The following is a 19,371-nucleotide window of genomic DNA, read 5'->3' as shown; positions in this document are numbered from 1 at the left end:
GAGGGATTTATGAAAAGAGACAGCCGTTGCTCTTCAAACGTTTAATGGCAAAATAACACCACAAACTAAAATATTTACACTTACATGTAACATGTAAACAGTCTTCTGTACAGAGGAATATACATGCAAAAGTAAAAATGAAGTCATACAACATTCAATTTGACATTGCCGCAGTCAGTGTTGTTAGTGTATATCAAATATGAAACAGTCACTCTCGAAGGTTTACATCCTGGCTGGAGGCAAAATGTTTTCCGCCCCTCTCTGTACATCTTTACATCACAAGCAAGAGGCGGATGAGGGGCTCACAAAGGCTTTTAATTACTTCCAACGTATTTTGCTGAATAGCGGCTTCTACATAATTAGATCAACATATTTTGGGAGGAAAACCCAGACGCCCAAAGACAAATAAAGGTGACATGAAAACATTTCAGATTAGTTGACATAACCCTTCCAATGAAATTAGAAAGTGTTTTCGCTTCATCCACCACATTTTAGCAAGCACCCTCGACGGTTAAATAAACAAGAGGACATGACACAAAAGGAAATGTCTCCTAAGTGCATGAGGCACCCCATGCTAAACTCATGCTAGATTGGTCAAGGATCCGAAAATAAAGCAAGCAAAGTGAAGTCCCGCCTTAACGCAGCAATGAAATCACCAAACATTCTCAGGAAATAATAAATATAATGTCATGAATGTAAACTCTTAAATATCTGGGTTCACTGTGCTCTCTATAAGTTAACACGAAAAATTATAACACGGGAAAACAAACACAAAACTTTGGTATTATTATGCCAACAAACAATGACAAAAGAAACGCATGAGTGCCAGATTCTGTTTTTCATAGCTACACGTTTTACATTGTTGCCAAAGCTTTCATTTAGCTGGGGTTTAGCAGATATTAGTACTGAACTTAAAACAAAGAGTTAACACAATACTGACGTCTATTGCGGTACCAGTTACGTACATGCCTTTATTTCCTTGAAAGACTACAGTTACAAAACAAATTGTCATAAATAGTTGCTAAAATAATCAAGCTGCAACATTGCACATGGAAACCGCCATAAAATGAGTGCATTTTTCAAATTTAGTGCATCATCTCTTTGTCACTAATATGCAGTAAATGAAATACGTCTTTGTTCACTGGCAAAAAGACTTCAAAAATGACAAATGAAAAAGCGAGAAGAATTTATTTACAAGTAAGGCGGGGATCTAAGAAGCTTTATCGTGAACATTTCATTCATTTAGCTTGTGCTGAAAAGGACTACAGCTTTGAGATCGAAGACAAGCAAGAGGACAGCACGCGCTATTGCACTCAAAGTAACCGCAGTGGAAAACTCATACCTGTCAACTTTTCGGAGCGCCAACTTGTATTAAAAAAAATCCTTATAAAGAGCAAAAAATCCTTATTTATTGTAGATCTCCAGAATACAATGTCTGGTTAATGTCTCATCATCATTCTACTTAGTGGCATTACTGTGTTCAGAGTTGTATTCCGGAAATGAAAGCATTCGAGTAGACGAGCACTACCTGTCAGGGGGAAAACCCCCCCCCAAAAAACGGAAATTTTCAGAATCTGTACGATTTGTACGATACGGCCATATACGTAAGATTCACCACAAAATCCGTATGAACTACGGCTAAACCGTATGAGTTGACAGGTATGAAAACTTGGTCTTCCCCTTGCTGTGACAACAAGCTCTGATCAACGCCACGCGGCTTGCACATTTTTCTGCTTTTCCCTTCAACTTATATTAGACCTACGTTTGTTTTTCCTCAAAAGTCACTAGCATGTTTGTTCCCTAACTGTACACGGGTTCGCTTACAAAAAGTAATCTCTTTTTACAAACAAAAACACTTCTTCCGTGGTCAATCAAAAGTAGCCTGACACACACTGACAATACAGTGTTCCATTTCCTTTATGTAACACGATCTGACTTGCAAGAAACGAACAACTTGACTTTGTGCCCGCTAAGTTGGCATTGGAAGTCTTGCACGGATTCCAACAATTTCTTGTGCAGGCATAAACGGGGTATGACGAGGTTAGGGGAGAAGGGGCGGAGTCAATGGATTGATCAGCAGATGTCAGTCAGCAGCAGCAGGACACACGTTGATCAGTGAGGGAACATACCATCAGTGTGGAAGTGTAGATCATGAAAAAGCACGCGTCTGCACGCCAAACATTTCACCAGATTCAGGTGAAGAATAGCAACCCGATTGGGAGGGCACATCTCTCGGCCCGGGTACTTCCGGTTACACGTGGTTATGCAGGCGGCTGTGAAGAAACGCCTTCAACGTCCCGATGGGCCGTACATCATTCAGGTGTTTCCGTCTATCAATGAACGAAATGAGCCGGGACGTGTCCAGATGTGAGGCGGGATTCTGGCACGGTGGAAGCTGCATGCGATTTGAGGCGGCGTACCCGGCGTCCCTATTGGCGACGCCCGGAAGACGGAGCCACGGCTCCCGCAGGCAGGCGCTCGCCGAGGGCCGCTGCTCGGGCTCCCCCTGCAGCAGCAGGCAGACAAAGTCGCGGGCTGCTGCGCTCACGCCTTCAAAGTAGTCGTCAGGGAAGCTAAAATCCAGGCGGCAGATGTTCAAACACGTCTCCTCGAGACTCTCGTCCAGGAAAGGCGATGCGCCGCTGAGCACGACGTAGGTCAACACACCTGACATTGGACAATATGTTAAGGAGCTGACGATATATAACTTGTCGGTGTTGAATATTTATTAACTGTATGTGTATGGGGCGGCCCGGTGGTCCAGTGGTTAGCGCGTCAACCTCACAGTGCAGAGGTTCCGGGTTCAATTCCAGCTGCGGCCTCCCTGTGTGGAGTTTGCATGATCTCCCCAGGCCGCGTGGGTTTTCTCCGGGTACTCCGGTTTCCTCCCACGTTCCAAAAACATGCATAGCAGGCTGAGTGAACACTACTACGAACCACTACTGAGTGGTTGTTCGTTTCTGTGGGCCCTGCGATTGGCTGGCAACCGGTTCAGGGTGTACCCCGCCTACTGCCTGAAGACAGCTGGGATAGGCTCCAGCACCCCCCGCGACCCTTGTGAGGATAAGCGGATCGGAAAATGAATGAATGCACCGTCTGTGTATGTATTTACCAACTCTGTTTCCTTAGTAAATATCGCTGCATAAGAAGCTGTAATTGGCAAATACGTAGCACATTCTCGCAAATTTGCACTCTTGCCAGAGTGAAAAGACAAAGATAGTGGTCCCAGCAGGTGAGTCAATGCATCATTTTCAACATAATTTCGAATATTTTGTGCATTTAAGGAAATAGCCGCTGGTAAAAAAAACAAAAAAACAAAACAAAACAAAGGTGTTCATTTTATATATGACAGAACATTTTGTCACCGGGTTTATTTCCTCTTTAAGTCAAGTTACTACTGCAATGTATTGGTATAAAGTTGGATCCCCCTATGGTCTTTGTGATTCAAATGAATTTTATGGTTAAAAAATACTCCTCTAAACTTGTACAAAACCTCAAATGCGAGACCTTTGTGTAATATGAGAGACCTCAGCAAATTTAATGAGATGTGGGATCAGTGAGCATCAAGTGTGTTTTTTGGTGCATAAGAATTTGGAGAAGAATATAACATAAACTGACACACAATCCAAGTGTCGTCACTACAAAAAGTTAAGTCAGGCTATTTTATCGGGTACATTTATAAATGTTATTGATGTGAGATGTATCTGTGATGAATGATGACATCATTCTTCACGAGTATTTTATTTGTTTTATGTCTTACGATAAACAGAGATGAACTTTCACACTTGTAGGTGAGATGACAAAACTCTCACTTATTTTTTTCCCACATACTCACAATTTTGCTGGATTTTTTTCCGTTTTTAAATAGATGCATCTCAGGAGTTGGATATTTTGGAGTTGAGGGAGTCTATATTCTGCTCAACCCTACAAGGCAGCTTTTTAGGAAGGAAATGAGTTGATAAGTGGCAAATGAGTGTTCCATTTCTGAATTGTTCTGTGTGAGACATCACACGGTTATAACACAAAACTTTCAGGGCCAAACCCACAAAGCACCGAGATGCATTCTGCGTGATATCTCAGTTAATGAGGCGATTCACCAACTGCACGTATTTTGTGAATTGCTCCATTTTTACCGGTTAGCACTACGAAAAAAATCCACGCAATCAATTCGGCCCTCAGTTGCTTTTCATGTTTCTTAATGCTAAACAGACCTAAGCTCCATATGTCGGACATCAGAGAGGCAGGCTGACCCAGGACCAGCTCGGGGGCCGAGAACTCCGGGCTCCCCAGAAGACTGTGAATGTAGGTGGCGGGTGGGTTCAGCTGAACGGCATCACCAAAGTCAGTGAGCTTCACCACAGGCTGGGAAGACACCTGTTCTACCACAACGTTCTCAGGCTGCGGAAACATCGACATCCGGCACAGTTAGGACACCTTCCGCGTTCCACACAGTTTATAAAAGTATTGCACTAAACACAGATTGGTATACTTTGAGGTCAAGGTGCACTATCCTCCAACCGTGCAGGTACTGGAGCGCTTCGAGAATATCTCTGAGGTACAGAGCCACTTTCTCCTCTGTCAGGTTGCCCCAGCTCACAATGTAGTCCAGGAAACGCCCCTGGTCTGCCCTGAACACAGTGGCCAATAACACAACTTAAGTCATGTGGCTCTGAAGCAGCTAACATTGTGCTAAGTGGCCTTCAATAAAGTATCCCACTGGGTGCCCTGGACATGAAGTATGTAGAAGTTGCAGGCTCCAATAAGAGCAGTTCAAATGAATCTTTTAATCACACTAGGAATTTCAAAGATGAATACAGAAAAAAATGGCACAATGCCATCAAAATGGACAAAATGGACCTGGAGAAAAAAACAATCAGACAGATCGGATTCTAGCTTTACCCAAGTGGCCCTGTGAGATACACTCAATTGCTTGTTTATATGATGTACTTACATCTCTAATATAAGAACATAGCTGTTGGCTGTCTCATACGTGTCCAGGAAGCGGACCAGGTTGGGATGATCCACCGTCTGGAGGAGTTTGACCTCTTGCAGCACCTGTTCCCGTCGCAGCAGCTTCTTATTAACATGTTTCGCTGCCACGGTCCATTTGCTGCCTCTCTGGTCGCACCGCTTGGTCACTGAGAAGCGGCCTCTGCCAAGCAGAAATTGTATGGCATGTTTTTGTTCAGATATACTCTATCAAGAGGGAAATGACCGCGTGAATGAGTGGCTTTAGAGCTGTTGGAGAAACTTAAGAGATGATGATGGCAGTGTCGGGTGCAGTGGTGTGCTAAGTACAGTAGATGCCCAAGGCGAACAGACCAATTTCAATGCCCCCCCACCCCCTTTAAAAATGCTGATGAGTGGGGGGAGGGGATGTTTTTACTGTTATGGCATTCACGCAACTCTGGGATCAGAGTTAATACTGGATTCAAGCTGAGCTAAAAACCCAGCCATATTGGCAACGGCATGCCACCGCTTGATTATTCTACCTTGCTCACTACTGCGGTACCAAGTGTGTTTTCTGTAGTAAATCTATTTTGGTCACTTATCCTTGTTTACGTTTTTGGGATCCGTTTTTTTTCTCACCCAAAACCCAATTTGCCAACATGAAGTTCTTACCAAACATGCAAACATGTATGGGTTTACTCTCGAGAAAAAAGAAAGAAAGAAAGCTAGAGAAAAAAAGAATGTAGAAATAATGCACACACTCCTACCTTCCAAGTTCAGAAATATCAGTGTAGTGGGATTCAAAACCACGTTTCCAAATTGCATTGTTGCTGTCATCTGGGCTTCCTGGAAAAAATATAATGTTCTGTCACTGATTCAGTTTGATTTCGACCTACACTAGACTTCAATAACAATAACACACATTGCAGAACCCTCACCTGAGACTCTGAGGCTGGCGGAGGAGGTTACGGATCCTGCTACATTCATAGCAACACAGGTGTATCTGCCATTGTCCTCCATAGTCACCCCGAGGATACACAGGGTTGCCTCTCCTGTCTCACTGTGGGAATTACACACAAATTCAATGTCACACATTCTTAAAAAGTTAATGTTTTGAATAGGAGCTGGTCATGACAGAATGTTCATGTCTAATAACTAATTACAGTCTGTAAGATCAGACACAATGTGTAGACCCCCTCCCCTAAAAAAATAAAATCAAAATCAAAGAGAATGATTTTCAATGGATGGAATGGGGTGGGGGGAATCTGCTTGAAATTCAACAGAAATTACAAATATGACTTTGGCTGGAGCTATTTCAAGCATCTTGAATCCAGTATTATGTGATTTACTGTATTTTCCGGACTATAAATGGCTGGTGCGACCCACACCGGAGCGATTCATAATCTGGAAAATACCGGTACAGTAAATGAAATGAGGAAGGTTGGGGAGTACGAGGCTCACTTCATATCAGACAAGGCGGACTTAGGTTATTTTTGGAATATGTTTAGGCTGACCTTGTGAGCCTTTTTACATCATTTGTGTCTCCTTGCTGCTCCAAACAATTTACTATAAATTCTACTGGAGTGCATGTGTAATGTAGTAAATAATGATGCTGTTACTGCTCCATTTGACAATATACTTATAACTTTGGATTATTTGGTCACTTCGTGACCAATGAAATTTCAGAAAATGAAGAAAACTGATCTCTTAGCACCATTCTCTCACCAACTGAAATCCATGTGATCCACTTTGATTTACAATCACATGATTGGATCAATACATCCTTATGTTCTATCTTAATCTATCCAGTTACCTGTAGGTGATGCTGTATTGTCCGTTGTTGCTAAGAGTGCTGTTGTCCGGACCTCGCCAGGTGACAGCGGCTCGGGGTCGCCCACTCAATTTGCACCTGAGAGTAACACTGTCGCCACTCTCACACGTTACATCGCTAAGCGGGATGAGGAACTCTGGAGAAGCTGCATGGCAGAATGACAATGGAAGATGAGGACAAGTTGTACCTTTGAAAGCAAAGAACCAGTAAAGAACAAATAGCAAAACAAGTCTAGCCCATATACTGTATTTGTATTTTTTGGGGTCACATCCCCCTTGCCATTGCCACAATTTGAAGATTAATAATAGAATATTAGATCTCACCAGTACCACACAACTGCCATATAATATTATTGCTTAGTTTTTGACACAGATATGACAGAAATATTATAATCCATCCCTCACTTTTTCCTGTAACCCTGATCCCAATTAGGGTCGGGAGCTGGAGTCTATCATAGCTGATCCTGAACACGAGGCGGTTAATCGGAAGGGCACAAGCAGTATGAACAGCCAACCATTGACACACATTGACAGTGATTACCAATTAAGATCTTAATTTTTTGGGGGGGAATGAAGGATAATGGCGAAGTAGCCATAGAAAACCCACATAAGCGCAGAGACAATGTGCCCTTTATGTTGCGCGCATGAGCAATTGCGCACTTCTCTCAACATTCCAGCACATACGATGCATGCAACTCGCACACATTATATTCCCACATTCATTTCTTCATTTCCAGCCCAGTTTAATCTATGAATAGGACACCACACCATTCCCACTTTCCTTCCAAGTTCAAAAGCGCGACCTAGGGTGCACACTCAATAATTCTTCTATTGTTTAGTTTGAATATACATTGACACACAAACACTCACCACTGACGAGACGCAGGTGACATGCGGACCGCTCCATGCAGGAGGTCCAAACAGGGGCATAGCTTATGAGCTTTTTAATGAATTAATTAAATAAGGCTCTTTCAAACGTTTGAGAGGTCAGGTGATTGGAATTTTTTGACATTGGAGCTGTTGGACGATTGTGGTGATGTGGTGAAATGAGGGGATTGTGGTGATGATTTGGGCTACAGAATTCTGGACCAGTTGAAGCTTATGGAGGTATTTGTGATGGGCACCGAAAGGAATGAGTTGCAACAATCACTATGGGACATGACGATAACTTGGACCAGTGAATGCCAGTTTTAAACAGGGTGAAAACCCCACATTAAAAGTAGTTTGGTTTAGTTCAGTTGAATTAAATGAATACATCTAAAATTATGAATTGTTAGATTGGTGAAAATCTAGCCAGGACCTGCTCTGGGCGTAACGCCTGTGTTCAAACTTAGAGGGTCCACCCTGTTTAACGCTTCCACACATATTTATTCAGGAATACACTCACCATCGCTGATGAAGTTGGGATTCAGAAGCTGCAATGTAAATATGAAAACATACACTATATAAATTTCCAGTCCACATGAGAGGATTTAGAAGGATAAAGAAAGCAGATGATCATTTGCACTCTCCACCTTGCCAGAGACTTTGTTGGCCAGGTTGTCCTGAGATTTGCGGTAGCCATTCTCTAATTTCCGACCGTCCTTGTCTCTTTTCTCGGACTTGCGGCGGATACGAAGCGCAGTATGCCATGACAGGGATTTTCTAAACCAAAGAAGAGACATCACATCAATCATTATATTATATGATTTTCTGTTGTTCTGGTTTCAGCTTACAAACAGGAGAAATGTCTATATTGACTTACTTGATAGTTCCATCTGGGAAATCGGGTGTAGTGGAGGATGAAGTGTGTCCTAATACAAAGCCAGGAATCCATCCCTCAGCTGCAGGGCAATGCTCATTGGCAGCCCGGTACACCAAGAACATGTTTTGCTGGTTGCTGGCCAGTATTTGGACGACTTCACCCTGTGCTACACTGATCTCATCCTCCTTCACTGCCACATAGTCTTGGGTGACCAACATGGTGGACACACTGCTGCTGCTGCTACTGCTTTCACTCTGCCAGGCGACAAGAAGCGCAAAAGAGTATGAATCTGCTAGCAAAGTCGTATAGCAAGTCGTTTTTCGTGTCTGCTTTCCATCAATCAAACAGCATGATTTGATTGACCACGGTGTTTAAACTTGACTAGGCACATGCATTAATGGAAGCAAGTTAAATTGATTAGAATATTGCAGACATGGAAATGTTTCATTTAGTTTGTAGTGACAAGTTTTGAGAAAGCAGAAGTAATGATCCTCTTGCCTAACAATTTGTGACAAATAGGACAAATGACGTTTTCAAAACATCTAAATCTGTCAGAAAAGTTTGAGCTTGGGCAAGGAGTGGAATTTAGAAATAAATTTTGTCTAACTGTATGTTCTACATGTCGTCATTATTTTTTTTATTTGTCCTGACGCCTTTTACAATATGTTCCTGATAGCCATGGCAGCACCCCCAACAGGCGACCATGAATAAAAAAAAAGTATGGTCGTGAGACAAAGTAGGTGTACAGGACAGGGAAACGTGACAGGGCTTTCATGTGATCGATGTGCTTTGCCGCAGAGATGTTTAAATTGTCTAAACATTTGCCACAGCGGTCACAGAACAAATGAGAAAACATAATGTAAAACATAACATGAGAAAGCAGGCACACACTCCTAAACCCTGCTGTACGAAATAGTATGGGACAGGAAACATTTATTTGCGGCATGTCATCCGAGCTGCAACTCTTCTGCAGCTAAGCCATTCATTCATTCATTCATTCATTCATTCATTCATTCATTCATTCATTCATTCATCCCCATGTGTTTAAAAAAAAAACGCCTACTGTGGCATACTTGTTATAAACGTGTATGACTAGGCACAGAGAGAGTGAGAGAAAGAGAGAGAGAGAGAGAGAGAGAGAGAGAGAGAGAGAGAGAGACTTTTGCATATTTTGACACAAAAGCTGGATCATTGACTTGACATGTACCCAGCCATGCTGAGGCTAAGTCTTAAGATGGGCCATCCAACCAGGCAGAGGAGCTTCACTCAACTGTGACAATGCCACCAACATCCTCCAAAGCTCCCCAGAGTCATTTGTTTCATTTATAGAAAACCATGACAGAAGGTAAGTAACAGAAGCATTGCCAGACCTTGTTTTCCGGGGCATATGTTCCAATATTCATGAGCTGTGCCCCAATATTGCATCTGGACTGCCATTGGACTGACCGGTATGCTCGACTGAGAGAAAATTGTTATGGCAGTTGTGAATGTGTTACTGCAAAATGGCTGTACATTCATTATTCCAAACAGCTTTAAGTGTTTTAATTGCAAAATAAAGTTGATCACTCTTATGAACATTATTAAAGCAAGATGACCAAATAAAGCACACACCCTGATCTTTTCTGTGCTACAAAATTTTGGGGACAACAACAGCGGCCCTCTTCAAATCAATGTAGGACTTCACGTTTGTACACATACCTATACATGGGGCCGCTGCAATAGCAACCACCCACATCAGTTTCCCTTTATTCTGCTCATGTTGTGGTGTTCAAAGAGTTCATAGTTGTAAAAATAATTTAATATATATAAATATAGATAAATATATATTGGTACATCATTAACATTTTGGGGCTTTTTTGTGAGTGCAGCAGTTGGATTGAGGCAGGTGCATCCATGTGTGTGTGTGAGCTTGTGTGTTTGTGGAATGAAGGAGATCTAGTAGAGCAATGACCAATTTTTTCCACCACGGTCCACCTCATGATCCAACTTCATGGACTGGGAACCATCTGTTACACTTCTGCCATGGTATTAACGTAAATTTGTGGCCTCTGTGTTCCACTTCAGAAGATTTTATTTATGGTTTTAAAACATATTTGTACAGCCCACAAACCGGTACTGGGCTGCGGACCGGTGGTTGGGGGAACATTGTAATAGGGGTAGTAGAGATTTAGGCCTAGCAACGTCCCTGGTAAGGGGCTGGCAGCAAACATACTGGCATTCGTGGTAAACCACATGCCGAAAAGCATTCCGATTTTGACTCCCTGGGACTCTCCCCATCTCTCCACAGCCCGTCATGGATCCGGTAACAGACCGTGGGAGAACTTAGAAAGACTTGAATACAGTACTGAGGAAAAAACTGCCAACATCCCACGCCACAGCATGTTTCGGGAAAAGGAGGCTGATGTGACCGCCGGGAACATAGTGCAAACGTAGCTTTAGTCACGTGCATTCTGCCACCAGGAAGAACCCCCCCTTATGTTCCCAAACATTCCCTCTTCAAATTAGATGAGAGACCAGATGCGTTGAAAATGTTTGCAAACAGAAAAGCTTAAAGAGGAAATCAAGCAGAAACAGCTTCGCTGTGACTTAGATTTTCCCTGTTAGTTCAAGAACGACATGTTTGTCACACGCATTCTGGGTGAAGTTAGTGTGCTCGGATAGCCATTAATTCCCAGTGCAGTAGTCGTTGCAAGCTGTTCTCAGATGCGACGGCGTGTTGACTGAGTGCAGCCAGTCGGTGAAGGCGGGGTTAGTGAAGGTGAGAAGCTTCTGTGAAGCCGTGATCTCGACTTGGCCTCTTACCCCATTGCTCTGGGTGGATTGTATGGATTGCTCGCTGGTGGAGGAGCATGTGCTCATACGATCTAAATCCTTACTGTGGGTGGAGTGGCGACGATGAGCGGGAATCCCGTGGCTTCCTCTGCCGAATGATTCCCCTCCACCACTACCATCACTGACGCAGGAACTTGGTCGGCTAGTGGGAGAAGGAGGCACTGACGGGACTGCAGCCCAGAAAGGATTGCCTTTGTGAGACTGGCTGGTTTGGATAAAAGCTTCCTTGACACCTCCCGGAGACTGAGGCGAAACCATAGGCGAGACTGTCCTGACTCGAGGATTCTTGAGGGCCAAATGCAGAGGAGCAACCGCCATTTGTGGGATAGCGACCGCTTGACGCTTTTGGGGTTCTTCACAGACTCCCGGACCCTGCCTTACACCTCTTTCCAAGCCCGAGTTGCCACCATCGCTACAATCCACCAACTCCATCTTGTGCACCTCAGAATTTAACAGCTTGCCATTCGAGCTGGTGTCTGAATACAGGCTAGAGGGGTTGGATTGGAGCTGGCAGGGTGACCACATACCTGCTGATCTGTCAGGCCCTTCAGGGCCTGGGTGGTGGTGGTGGTGGACGGGCTGGGGTAGGCGTGAGGAAGGCTGAGGAATTCTTGAGGGTCTGGAGCGAGGGCCGCAAAGAGCAGAGTTGCCCCCTGATCCTCCGGAGCCACCGCCGCCACCGCCACCTCCTAGACTGGAGGTACTGGTGGAGGTGCTACCTCCAGGAAGGCCTCCTGTGTTGCTACTGTTATTGGGTGGAGCCAAAGGCCCACTGCCACCCACATGGTTTCTCTGGTACTCTATGGGGGATGTCAGGGCTGTGAAAAGGAATGAAGAGTCAGTCTTGCAATTCTTTAGCTCGAGCTCGAACTAAAACAAAAAACAAAAACAATTGGACAGATGTATCGAAACATTAGTCATGGGGATACGTTATACAGATGTATTTTCCATTTTATCGAAAGCCCCCAACATTAAAATAAATAAATAAATAAATCATCCTAAATACCGTATTGGCCCGAATATAAGACTGTGTTTTTTGCTTTGAAATAAGACTGAAAAAGTGGGTGTCGTCTTATACTGTAGTATGGGTCTAGACACTATACCCATTCACGACGCTAGACGGCCCCAGATATCATTGAAGCGAATGCTGAACTTGACTCCCCAGGCCAAAGTGAACCCCTGTCACGAAGAATAAAAATAAAATAGCGGTAGCACGAAGAAGAAAAATAAAAAATAGCGGGAAGAAAGAAAAGAGAAGAAAATAATCAAAGAGATAACAGAAAATGGAGAAACGTAGCGACGATCTGGAGAAAAGTGGGTCGAAGATCGACCAGGTTAACCGGCAGCTGAGGAGAAGTTATGATGTAATTTACATTTCAAAAACCAGAAGCCATTCATTTACCAATGTGATTGCACTTTAGTTTACATATTTAAATGTTCAGATATTAAGATTTGAATGAGGCAAAATAACATGCTTTTTCTCTCAAATGTATTGGTAGAATCATTTGTTTCAGATGTACTGTAATTATTTTCTGTATAAAAATTAATTTGGTGTTCAAAAAGTATTTTTTCAAACTTGAGCCTTGAAAAAGAGGGTGTCGTCTTATAATCAGGGCCGTCTTATATTCGGGCCAATACGGTATGCAGTTCTTCAGAGAAGATAACAAGACTGCATGCTTGCATAGTGGGCGCTTTTAAAGGAACACACAGAGAACTAAACCTCCACTATTGGATTTGAGGAGATATTTTATTACAAAGTGTAGTACTAAATGTTTGGTTAAGATCTCTTACATGGCTTACTGTGAGCAACAAAGGTCAAGCTCAAGCGAACCTTCTTGTTTGGGCAATCTATCTACCATAGCCGAACATACTGTAAGTCAAACAACATCAGTCACAAAAATAATTCCTCACTGCAAGGTTGGGTTCCGTCTTTCAATGATCGTGTTGATATAGCTAAATCTATTTTTGAATCAGCTCACCAGTTGAAATGTAAAGTGCAGCCACTGGTGGTTCTCTTTAGAAAGCAATTTACCTCAGGTCACTTCTTTTCGACTGCCACTTCCCACATTAAACCTATAGCGCTAAAGAAGAAACCAGCCATTCAAGCAATTTACAATCTTTTCTCAACTGCCTTGGTCAAATGACAGAAGGGATTGTTTTGCAGTGGTGCTATCAGAGAATGCCCTTTGAATTTCCCCTTTGCCACCCTGAAGAACATGTGACATCACCGTGCATTCAGCAGAGTTATTTAACATTCTGCATGAGCACTGAGCAAAATGAATTTTCCAAGCAATCTTCTGAGAGGGTCATTATTTGCTCACCATTGAGGAAATTACGCTGGTTTTCTAGAATCTGGCTGACCTGGTGGAGCCAGATTTGACAAACTCCAGGGCTTGTCGAATGGAGGGTATACCTCTCCAAAGTGCCACTAGACGATCTGGAAGTTAGCGTGAATTTGCAAGGGTCTTCGGCATTGTCTTCTAGACCAAGCCAGCTCACCTGTCATAGTGCAACAGGAGAGAAGAGTCGGGGAAAATGACAGTGGAGAAAAGACATTACTTGAGTTTTGGTTTTGGACTTGATGCATTCTACCATAATATGAGTATATCATAGTTTTATAGCCATATATGAACCTTGATGCTGTTCTTGAAGAGGTAGCCAGAAAAAGAGAAGCCCTTCTTGTCCAGAGGTTCGCTGAATATAACAATCTGCTCAAAAAGGAAGACTCTCCTTTCTTTCATTCTTGACAAAAGCCCCCCATCCTGGTCTGAAACCATGAAAGTGTCTTGCAGGAGCAATTTGCCCTGTGCTACAATTTTACCCTAAAAGACAGAAAAAGAGTGAACTTATCGATACACAAGTAATGGGAAGGGAATACATTTTAGTGCACATTGCCACCTAGCGGTAGTTGCTAAAATGACAAACCCAATTTCAGCAAAATGTCCCATCAATTTACAGTACAGAAAATGAATCTTGAAGACAAGCACAAAGACAGGCAAACAACTATGAGAGCGGTCTCACATCGAAACCTTGAAGGCGGCCAACATTCATCATGTCGTTGCAACGCTTAGGCACAATGCACATCACCTCAAGAGCTTTCTGAAACAAAAGAGGAAATGCAAAGCAAACTTTAAGAGCCAGGGTGCAGCCAACACTATTTTGTACACTGCTCAACAGCCATCATCTTCAATCTTGAATGGTAAATGATTTTTGCTTTTGTCGAATGTAGTTCAAGTGGTTACAATTTCAGGGTCGTTGGTTTTACCTCCAGCTCTGAGGAATCCACTCCGGCCTTCTTAGAAACTTTGAGAAGATCCTAATAAATTATAAACATGCACAGATAACTCACGGGTGTTGAAAACATGTGTGAAGTGTGCTACTTTAATAAACTGTAGTTTGTTTACCTTCAGCAAGAGCTGATATTTCGTTATGCGCTGGACAGGCTTGATAAGCAGATCAGTGATCTGCAACCTGTGGCCTAATCGCTGCTTGAGTTCCTGATGAAAGATAGTAAATTGATTAGATCCACTTCACGGTCAAAATAATGCTTATATAAGACATTCGGTAATCAACAAATAAAAGGAAAAAAAATGGGAACTCTTACTTCAAAATATGTGTCAATGTACTCTGACACGATGTGCTCTGATTTGGGCTTGTTTTGGCAGTAGACAACGTACATGTGAAACCTGCGCTCCTGCAGTAAGCAGAAGGCAAAAGTTGGAGGAAATATAGCAGGTAAATATATCAGAAAGTATAAACAAACTACAAGTGAATCTCAATGAATAACAAGACAGCATGGTAGAAACAATTATTTGAACTAAACCAAGTTTTATTACATTCTTTTATTTCTGTGTTTTTCTTTGCCTTTCCATGTCTTAAATTCTTCTCCTTGTATTAAATGCCTTCAAATGTATTTTTACACACACTTAGTTAACTTGAGTATGAAATATGCCAGAAAAAGTAAAACTGCCATGCCATTTGTTTCAGTTCAATTCAAAAATGAATTGAATCTACTACAACAGACCAAGCCAATTCTGATCAAACATCAATTAAAAAAAAGTTTCTTATGTAATATTTTCTTTCTTGTGATGGTGAATTACGGGTTTTAGTTATCTGTAAAAAAAATAAATCTTTGACTCTGAGGATAGTGAACCTAGACAATATGTTAGTTTTACCTTTTGAGCTACTAAAATGAAATATCACTGTTTTATCCATGATATTTTAATTACTTGAGATGCACCTGTATTATAATTATACTACTATTCATTCTACAAGTGTCGGTATACAGCACTCTATCAATTAAATCAAGAGCAAATATGAACAGTATAGCTGTTTACCTGTTTCACAAATAAAGAAGCAAGTCTGTCAGGATCCTCCAAACACTTTTCAATCTCTCCCAGGAAAAAGCTGTGACAGCACCACGAAACAAAACACATTATTTTCGCAACCTTCGAAAAATGATTTAATATCTGCGAATGCAATGAATAAAGGCTGTGAGCATACTCTTTGTGCCAGTCATAGATCTGATGGATGTTTCCAAAGACAATTTTGTCTTTTCCTCTCATGTCATCTGGAACACCTTCCTCCTTCATTCTGCTCATGTAACCCTAGTGGGGGTTATAATGCAACATAAAATACACTTGCGTAGTCCCTCGGGTTCACCGAAAACAGAGTCTGGTAGGCACGTGGACTTAAAAAAATAGTGCTGATTTCGGTTCATATTTAACTTCTTCTTACCTCCACAACAGATCCCAAGTCTCTGACATAGTCTCGTTCAGTTTCCAGCAACTCCAGAAGGACATAACTAAAAACAAAAGCTTGCTACTCAATACAAATAAAATGCACTGAGGAAATATTACGTACAAGCACACAACTGCAAAATTGTTTCACAACTACACCAATGTCTTCAATGTACAGTATATAAAAAAAGCAAGGTCCCGTTTTGTAACTCACTGTCTTCTCTTGAGAAAGCCGGACTTGCGCTCGTCCACCTCCTCCATGGGTGAGGATGATGAGAGGAGAGAGTTGTCAGAAGGGTTGAAAGAAGGAGAACTGCTGTCACCTTCCTTCACTGATAGAGAACTGGGGCGATCCTCAAGTGACTGAAGAGTTACAAGATTTGCGAGATGGATGATGAAGAAAAAAAAGGTGTGGATTATAGAATTGATTAAAAAAATATGATATATGAAAATATGCAATTTACGGCAAGGTTGTGATAGGAGAATAAGTGCTTTGGGCTGTACTGAATCACTACAATCAGTTCATTAAAAAGATTTATTCCCCCAAAATTGTGTTGCTGGATCATTCACGGCTTTGTCATTCAGTTCACAGTTCAATCCTGAGGTTCACATTAATTTCTCATTTTCTACACACACGCACACACACACACACACACACACACACATACATATATAGCTATCTATCGATACAGCATATAAAAAAATAACTAACTATTGTGTCCCACTTGCTATTGATTCTTCACAAACAAGTCCACTTTTATATCTCTACGTTTGAAGCCTGAAATGTGGCAAAAAAGTAAAAGGTTTCAAGTGGGTGGAATACTTTCACAAGCGTCTGTTTGTACAGTATGTATATTTGAATACATGTAATGCATGCCTGGGGAAAAATGGAGAATGCAATGCCCTTTTGTTGAAAAAGAGGACAGCTGGCATGAGTGAGTCACAATGCTGAGAGATGCCTGGTAGGACGCGATACCTCTGTTAACAACACCCAAGCAAAGTGTGTTTGGACAAATCTGAGCTCTTCTGTGTGCAAATTTACCACGCATGCATGTATTTATGAGATTTCTTTCTCACCATCTTGCTTTTGACCAGTTCCTCGATTGCACTGACTAGTTCAGCAGCACTGGGAGTCTCTGAGCTGCTAGGCCGAGCAGGCAGTCGGGATGCAGACTGGCCAAAGAAGACAAAAAAGAAACAAGATCAATTAAAAAAAATGTTTTAATTAACATTTCAATGTGAAATCTCAATGTAGATATCTTCATGCTAGAGAAGCCATGTACACGCATGTAGTCAGAGTTTGTGATCAGGCTCACCAGAGGAGAGTTTGGCCCTCCGAAATTCCACATGTTCAAAAAAGGAGTCGGTGGGTGTGCCGTTCCTGATAAAAAGGTTAAATTGGGGCCAAATTGGAGCCAACCAGAGGCTGGTTTCAGGGCAAGAAGGGTTGAGGGGAAGTCAAGGGCATGCTCTTTGATTAAAAAGGTTGCATTCACACTCAACGGGTCAAATTTATGAGAAATAGGAGTGTTGCTTGATACTCCATCAAACTCACGGGTCCATATTAGCGCAGACAAAGATTTATTTAGCCTTTCGACTGCATGAAGAATGGAGTATTCACTTCAGCAACACCCAAACTGTACATAGTAACTTTACTTCAAGGGAATCACACAATTAGTGACAATTGTAAAAGGAGAAGGCAAGAAGAGACTTTACAAAAACAAAGGGTGTGGCAGTGAAGGTGTTTTTACATGGAGAGATAGGGAAACTGGGATAGAAGAGAGGCAGAACAGAAATCAACATAATGCTGACAGACAAAACATGCAGTCATCAAGAAAATAAGAGGAAAAAAAAGGAAACGTTATTAGTGCTACGAAAAACATGTACATTTATCCAGAGACAGGTCGGCAGAAAAATCTGTTCTGAAGATATGGATATGGATTTAAAACAAAAGCTTATGATTGGCATTTCTTACTACACCCTGAATGTAAATACTGCATCTTACTCATATTACTTTCAGTTCTTGCAGGTGTCATGCTCGCCATACTTCAAGCTCTTTCGATCTTGATTTAGCAGTACTACAATGGCCACGCTGTATCAAAATAGATTGTTTGTCCAGTTACAGTTGGCCTCCACCGAGGCCGATCCGTGAACAAAAGTGAAACCCAAATTCATAGTCATATTTGTGTTGTCTGTCTGTCCTTTCGTTAGAAGGGCCACTTCCTGGTATATGAAGAATAATTCAACATTTTGTGGAAATTGCTTTGGTAATTTGTATGTTGTACGTACGAGTGATGTACGAGTGATGACTGCTTTGCTAAAAAAGCCTTAATTGCTGAAAGCCTGACCCACTTGCTGTATTGGCCAAAGCAATGAAAGTACGACTTTAAAACCATCCTGTAGAATTTTGGTGCCAAAGACCTACGATGAAGTGAATTGAGGAACTTTATTTCAACAAAGTATGGATTTTGAGCTGTCTAGGCACGTGTGGACTTTTGCTATTCTCAGCAGGGCTTGCTTTCTCGCCAATGTACTTGGACTGAAATAAAAATGACCAAAACCAATTTTATGCAGAATAATTTTGCCCCCACCTTGTCGTCCTGGGTATCAGGCTGCAGGAGACTATGTTGCTGGATGGCCATTGGGGGAGGGAGAGGGACAGCGTCAGCCCCCTCCTCACCCTCCTCCTCTCCGCAGCTCTGCATGCCTGATGAAGAAGACTTGGAGAGCGTTCCACTGCTCAATCCTTCATTCCGCATGCGCTGATTGAGGGGAAAACAACTCATCAGTTGACAGGTCAGAACTATGGGTCCCGCAACAGAAACATCTTTTTCATCTCTCACCTCCTCCAGGGTCTCATCCTGTGGCGTGGCGGCACTGTCGTCAGAGTCCTTCTGAGGGCCTTGCATTACATCCAAGTTCTTCCGGGGACCTTCCCGGTTCTTTTTGTGCTTGTGGGCCAGCTTTTTGACATGACCGTCCGCCTTGCCAGAGCTGAGACGCCGTACGGGGCTGGTCAGCCACTTCCTTAATGTGTTCCCTGGACGCTTGGGGCCCGGTGAGCTGTGTGGCCCCAAGGTTTGGCTGGAGCCCGGCTGCAGGGTTTCATTACTGGATACGGACAAGGTATCTAAAGATGATGGGAGAAAAAGAAGAGCTCTGTTATGGCAAAATTTGCATTACAAATTGAGAGACAATCTGTTGATGCAAATGCATTGTAACTCAATAAGGAAATGCACGACATGCTGAGTAATTACAGAGAAAGAAATGAAGTGG

General features: G+C 42.4%; 1 protein-coding gene across 2 annotated transcripts in view; it reads right to left on the bottom strand.

Annotated features, from left to right (window-relative positions):
- Window positions 1-26: 26 nt before the first annotated feature.
- triob (trio Rho guanine nucleotide exchange factor b) overlaps window positions 27-19,371 on the bottom strand; it is a 97,838-nt gene continuing 78,493 nt past the window's right edge. The window contains exons 38-61 of one of the 2 annotated variants that reach the window (XM_052066398.1): window positions 18,939-19,225; window positions 18,687-18,857; window positions 17,173-17,268; window positions 16,310-16,458; window positions 16,094-16,160; window positions 15,860-15,963; window positions 15,694-15,763; window positions 14,961-15,050; window positions 14,761-14,853; window positions 14,622-14,672; window positions 14,378-14,455; window positions 13,990-14,178; window positions 13,678-13,855; window positions 11,327-12,174; window positions 8,525-8,778; window positions 8,295-8,424; window positions 8,168-8,195; window positions 6,764-6,926; window positions 5,889-6,010; window positions 5,718-5,796; window positions 4,952-5,152; window positions 4,490-4,628; window positions 4,212-4,398; window positions 27-2,667 (exon numbers count right to left, since the gene is read on the bottom strand). In XM_052066398.1, the coding sequence (XP_051922358.1) occupies window positions 2,252-2,667; window positions 4,212-4,398; window positions 4,490-4,628; window positions 4,952-5,152; window positions 5,718-5,796; window positions 5,889-6,010; window positions 6,764-6,926; window positions 8,168-8,195; window positions 8,295-8,424; window positions 8,525-8,778; window positions 11,327-12,174; window positions 13,678-13,855; window positions 13,990-14,178; window positions 14,378-14,455; window positions 14,622-14,672; window positions 14,761-14,853; window positions 14,961-15,050; window positions 15,694-15,763; window positions 15,860-15,963; window positions 16,094-16,160; window positions 16,310-16,458; window positions 17,173-17,268; window positions 18,687-18,857; window positions 18,939-19,225 (4,190 nt within the window). In that variant the 3' untranslated portion in view covers window positions 27-2,251. Of the gene's footprint in view, window positions 2,668-4,211; window positions 4,399-4,489; window positions 4,629-4,951; window positions 5,153-5,717; window positions 5,797-5,888; window positions 6,011-6,763; window positions 6,927-8,167; window positions 8,196-8,294; window positions 8,425-8,524; window positions 8,779-11,326; window positions 12,175-13,677; window positions 13,856-13,989; window positions 14,179-14,377; window positions 14,456-14,621; window positions 14,673-14,760; window positions 14,854-14,960; window positions 15,051-15,693; window positions 15,764-15,859; window positions 15,964-16,093; window positions 16,161-16,309; window positions 16,459-17,172; window positions 17,269-18,686; window positions 18,858-18,938; window positions 19,226-19,371 lie in introns of those variants that run through there. The other variant, XM_052066399.1, reaches the window with a different exon arrangement.

The sequence above is a fragment of the Hippocampus zosterae genome, chromosome 5 (assembly GCF_025434085.1).
Source record: "Hippocampus zosterae strain Florida chromosome 5, ASM2543408v3, whole genome shotgun sequence".
In the NCBI taxonomy this organism is placed as follows: Eukaryota; Metazoa; Chordata; class Actinopteri; order Syngnathiformes; family Syngnathidae; genus Hippocampus; species Hippocampus zosterae.
The sequence above is the reverse complement of the archived record's forward strand: the minus strand, read 5'-3'. Positions and strand labels throughout refer to the sequence as shown.